This window comes from Cyprinodon variegatus, unplaced genomic scaffold (assembly GCF_000732505.1).
Source record: "Cyprinodon variegatus isolate N-32 unplaced genomic scaffold, C_variegatus-1.0 Scaffold133, whole genome shotgun sequence".
Classification (NCBI taxonomy): Eukaryota; Metazoa; Chordata; class Actinopteri; order Cyprinodontiformes; family Cyprinodontidae; genus Cyprinodon; species Cyprinodon variegatus.
The window spans coordinates 780,435-783,536 of record NW_015150586.1 but is presented as its reverse complement, the minus strand read 5'-3'; the positions used below and the strand labels follow the sequence as shown (position 1 = coordinate 783,536).

The window sequence follows — 3,102 nt, the reverse complement described above, 5'->3', positions numbered from 1 at the left end:
ATTCAATTGAATCAAGGTGGGGTATGAATGAGAACCTTAAGGCTCCCTCCACAGCTGAGTGTAGCTTCATTGGGAAGGACACTGAACAGTAAACAGGCGCTTTGGGATTGGACTGAGGACAGCTCAGGGGGACGAAATATTCCCATCTGTTCTGGAGCCGTTTAAATTTAGCTTAATTTACTTTTTTTTTTTCTTGGCCACACATTCAGTGATACAAGCAGCAACATTTTGAAACACAGATTCATTAAACTTCTCTTACTGGGGCCCCCTATATTCTAAAGAAAGTTTTCACACCCACCTCTGAATCCCCCTTTACAGGGAAACAGAAGAATAACAATTCCCTTTAATAACCCCACATTTAGAGACATAGACAGGTATGGGGCATTGCAGGCTAACAAAGAAGCCCCCATACCTACTGGTTGATGATTTTCTAAACAAAAACCAGGCTTTGTTGGGCTATTGGATAAAACCTGGAACTGAGCGCTATTTCTGACATTTGGAATTGAAAAAGCTTCTTGGATGGAAGAGAAATGTCTTCAAACTTGGAAACAAAGTCCAGTGGATTGATTTTACCTTTTTTGGTACGAGCTTTGAACAGACTGTTCAACTCCCCAAAAACCATAATCTACAAAAATTAATATATACATTTTCAAATTGTAATTATTTTATTATAAATAGTAATTTGAAGTTCAGCCGTATATGTAACTGTGGAAGATTTCAACATTTTCATCAATATTTTTCTTTTAAATGTATTTATTCAATTAGATTTCACATCAACATTAACAGATTCAAATATATCAGAATCCAAAATTAAGGCAATTAAATCACTTCAAGTAAAATGATGATGTGAAAATAAAGCAATAATAATTCTTTAGGGAATTAAAAATGGTTCCATCTTCACTGCTAAGCTGCTGCTGTAAGAAATGATGAAAGACGTCCAAGTTTTCTGGGCCGGTGTCAGGTTAAGCGTACTTATAGTCAATACGCACGCTCAACACGTCAGATTTATCCCTTTAGTTTTGTACAAAAAAAAAACAAACAAACAATTTAAGGTCAGATCCCCATATGCTTCAAAAAACACCAAAAAGTAATTAAATAGTTTTTATTGTACATGGATAAAGGGATACAGGCCCATTGAGGGAGTTTAAAGTTTATTTTTTGTACAAAATAAAAGGGATAAACAGATATTGACTATGATTATGCTAATCAGTCCACCGGGTAACCGAGCCGCCGAGCTCCTCCTTCATCAAAGAGGAGCCGCCATTGTTTCCTCATCTGCTACCAGCAGCAGGTGGAGGTGGGAGGCGGATGGCGGACATTTAGAGCCAAGGTTCTGGAAAACCCGGCGGGTCGCAGACAATCAGCCACACGGAGCTACAGAAGAGTCCTTTATTACGCCATCAGAAGTACAAAGAGTGCAGAGAAACAACGATGACAGCAGGGGGGGCGGGGGTCAAAGGTGAACAGGAAGGAGAGCGTCCTCCCCGTTCCGCTGAGGCTCGGCAGCCAAGCAGCAGCGGCGGGACCGGATCTTAAAGCCCAAACCCGGTTCTGCTCACCCCCCCGTGGTTCTACTACCGGCCTCCTGCTGAGGTCAAACACGTTACATCAGACGCCACCGAATACGTTTGTGTTTTTGATTTAAATACTTTAAAGCTGCAGCTGTCGCTCAGAACCTGCCCGGCCCGGTTCTACTGCTGCTCGTCACAAACAGAACCTTTCTCCTGTCCGAAGACTTAAAGCTGAGCAATAAAAACCCGGAGTTTTTACAGCGACGTTATTTGGTAGAATAATCGACTCGGTCTGGACCTTCCTGATCCGACTCACTCAGGACTTCTGTCCAGGAGGCAGCTGGTACGGCCCAGATCAGCTCTGAGCCGTACCAGCTGAATTCCCTCTAAGTTCTGGTGGGCGGGTCTGGTTCTGGTCTCAGCGGTGCGGATCCGGTCCGGCTCATCTCTGGCGGCGGCGGGCTGACAGAAAAGAGCAGAACGATGGTTCCAGCTGAGCCGCTCTCCTGATCCGGACCCGTTTCGGACTAACGAAGCGGCCTTCTCACACCAGACGCGTTCAAGTACTTCTGTTTGATTCGAGGAACCGGCGCCGTCAGAACCGCCTGCCCCCCCCCACTGGGCTCTCGAAGCGACGCGTCTTCAGTGGAGTTGGGAGTGAAGGTTGAGTCTGAGACCCAGAGGTTCTGGGGTTCTGGAACAGGTCCGGTCCGTGCGCTGCCGGCTCCGCTGGAGCCTACATCTGGCTCAGGAAGTGAGCCCGTCCGTGGTCCTCCAGGCGGCGGGTCATGATCTCACAACCCGTCTCCGTCACCAGCAGCGTGTGCTCGAACTGGGCTGACCTCCTGCCATCCCTGGTGACGGCCGTCCAGCCGTCAGGCCACGTCTCGTCCTGCCAACCACCTTAAAAACACACAGAGAGGGCGGGACCAATCAGAACTATGGGAACCCGTGGTGGAGGCGGGCCTCTGGCGATGTCACTCACCCTCACAGATCATGGGCTCGATGGTGAACACGTGACCTGGCTTCATCACTCCCACCGCCTTGTTCTCTGTGAAATCAAACAGGCGCAGAGGTTAGGGGGTGGGGTGGGCGGGTTATGATGCGATTCTGATCCCGGCGGTCTCACTGGCGTAATGCGGCACGTTGGGAGCGGTGTGGAACAGCCGGTGGATGCCGTGGCCGCAGTAGCTCCGGACCACCGAGAAGCCGTTAGCCTGAGCGTGTTTCTGGATGATGTTCCCCAGCTCTCTGTAGCGAACGCCCGGCTTCACTGTGGGAGGGGGGGTGGGGGGGTGTTATTAACTCGGAACAGCGGGTCCGACGGACCGAGATGAACAGGCCTACCGGAGTCGATGGCCTGCATCAGGCATTCGTACGTCGTCTGCACCAGCCTCTTCGCTCCTTCGTCCACCTCGCCCACGAAGAAGGTCTCATTCAGGTCACCATGGAAACCGTTGTGGTACACTGTGATGTCCACTGAGGAGGAAAAGGGTCGGGGTAAGACATCAGGTTAAACGGAGGATGGCCATTTTAACATCAAAACATTTATGCTACGTTCACACTGCAGGCAGCAGGTTTACATGCAAAG

At 49.1% G+C, this 3,102-nt stretch overlaps 1 protein-coding gene across 1 annotated transcript in view; it reads right to left on the bottom strand.

Annotated features, from left to right (window-relative positions):
- Positions 1-758: 758 nt before the first annotated feature.
- The window catches only part of metap1 (methionyl aminopeptidase 1), a 20,528-nt gene continuing 18,184 nt past the window's right edge, over positions 759-3,102 (bottom strand). The window contains exons 8-11 of the mRNA XM_015376330.1: positions 2,859-2,990; positions 2,641-2,784; positions 2,497-2,562; positions 759-2,414 (exon numbers count right to left, since the gene is read on the bottom strand). Coding sequence (XP_015231816.1) covers positions 2,248-2,414; positions 2,497-2,562; positions 2,641-2,784; positions 2,859-2,990 — 509 coding nt within the window. The 3' untranslated portion in view covers positions 759-2,247. The remainder of the gene's footprint in view (positions 2,415-2,496; positions 2,563-2,640; positions 2,785-2,858; positions 2,991-3,102) is intronic.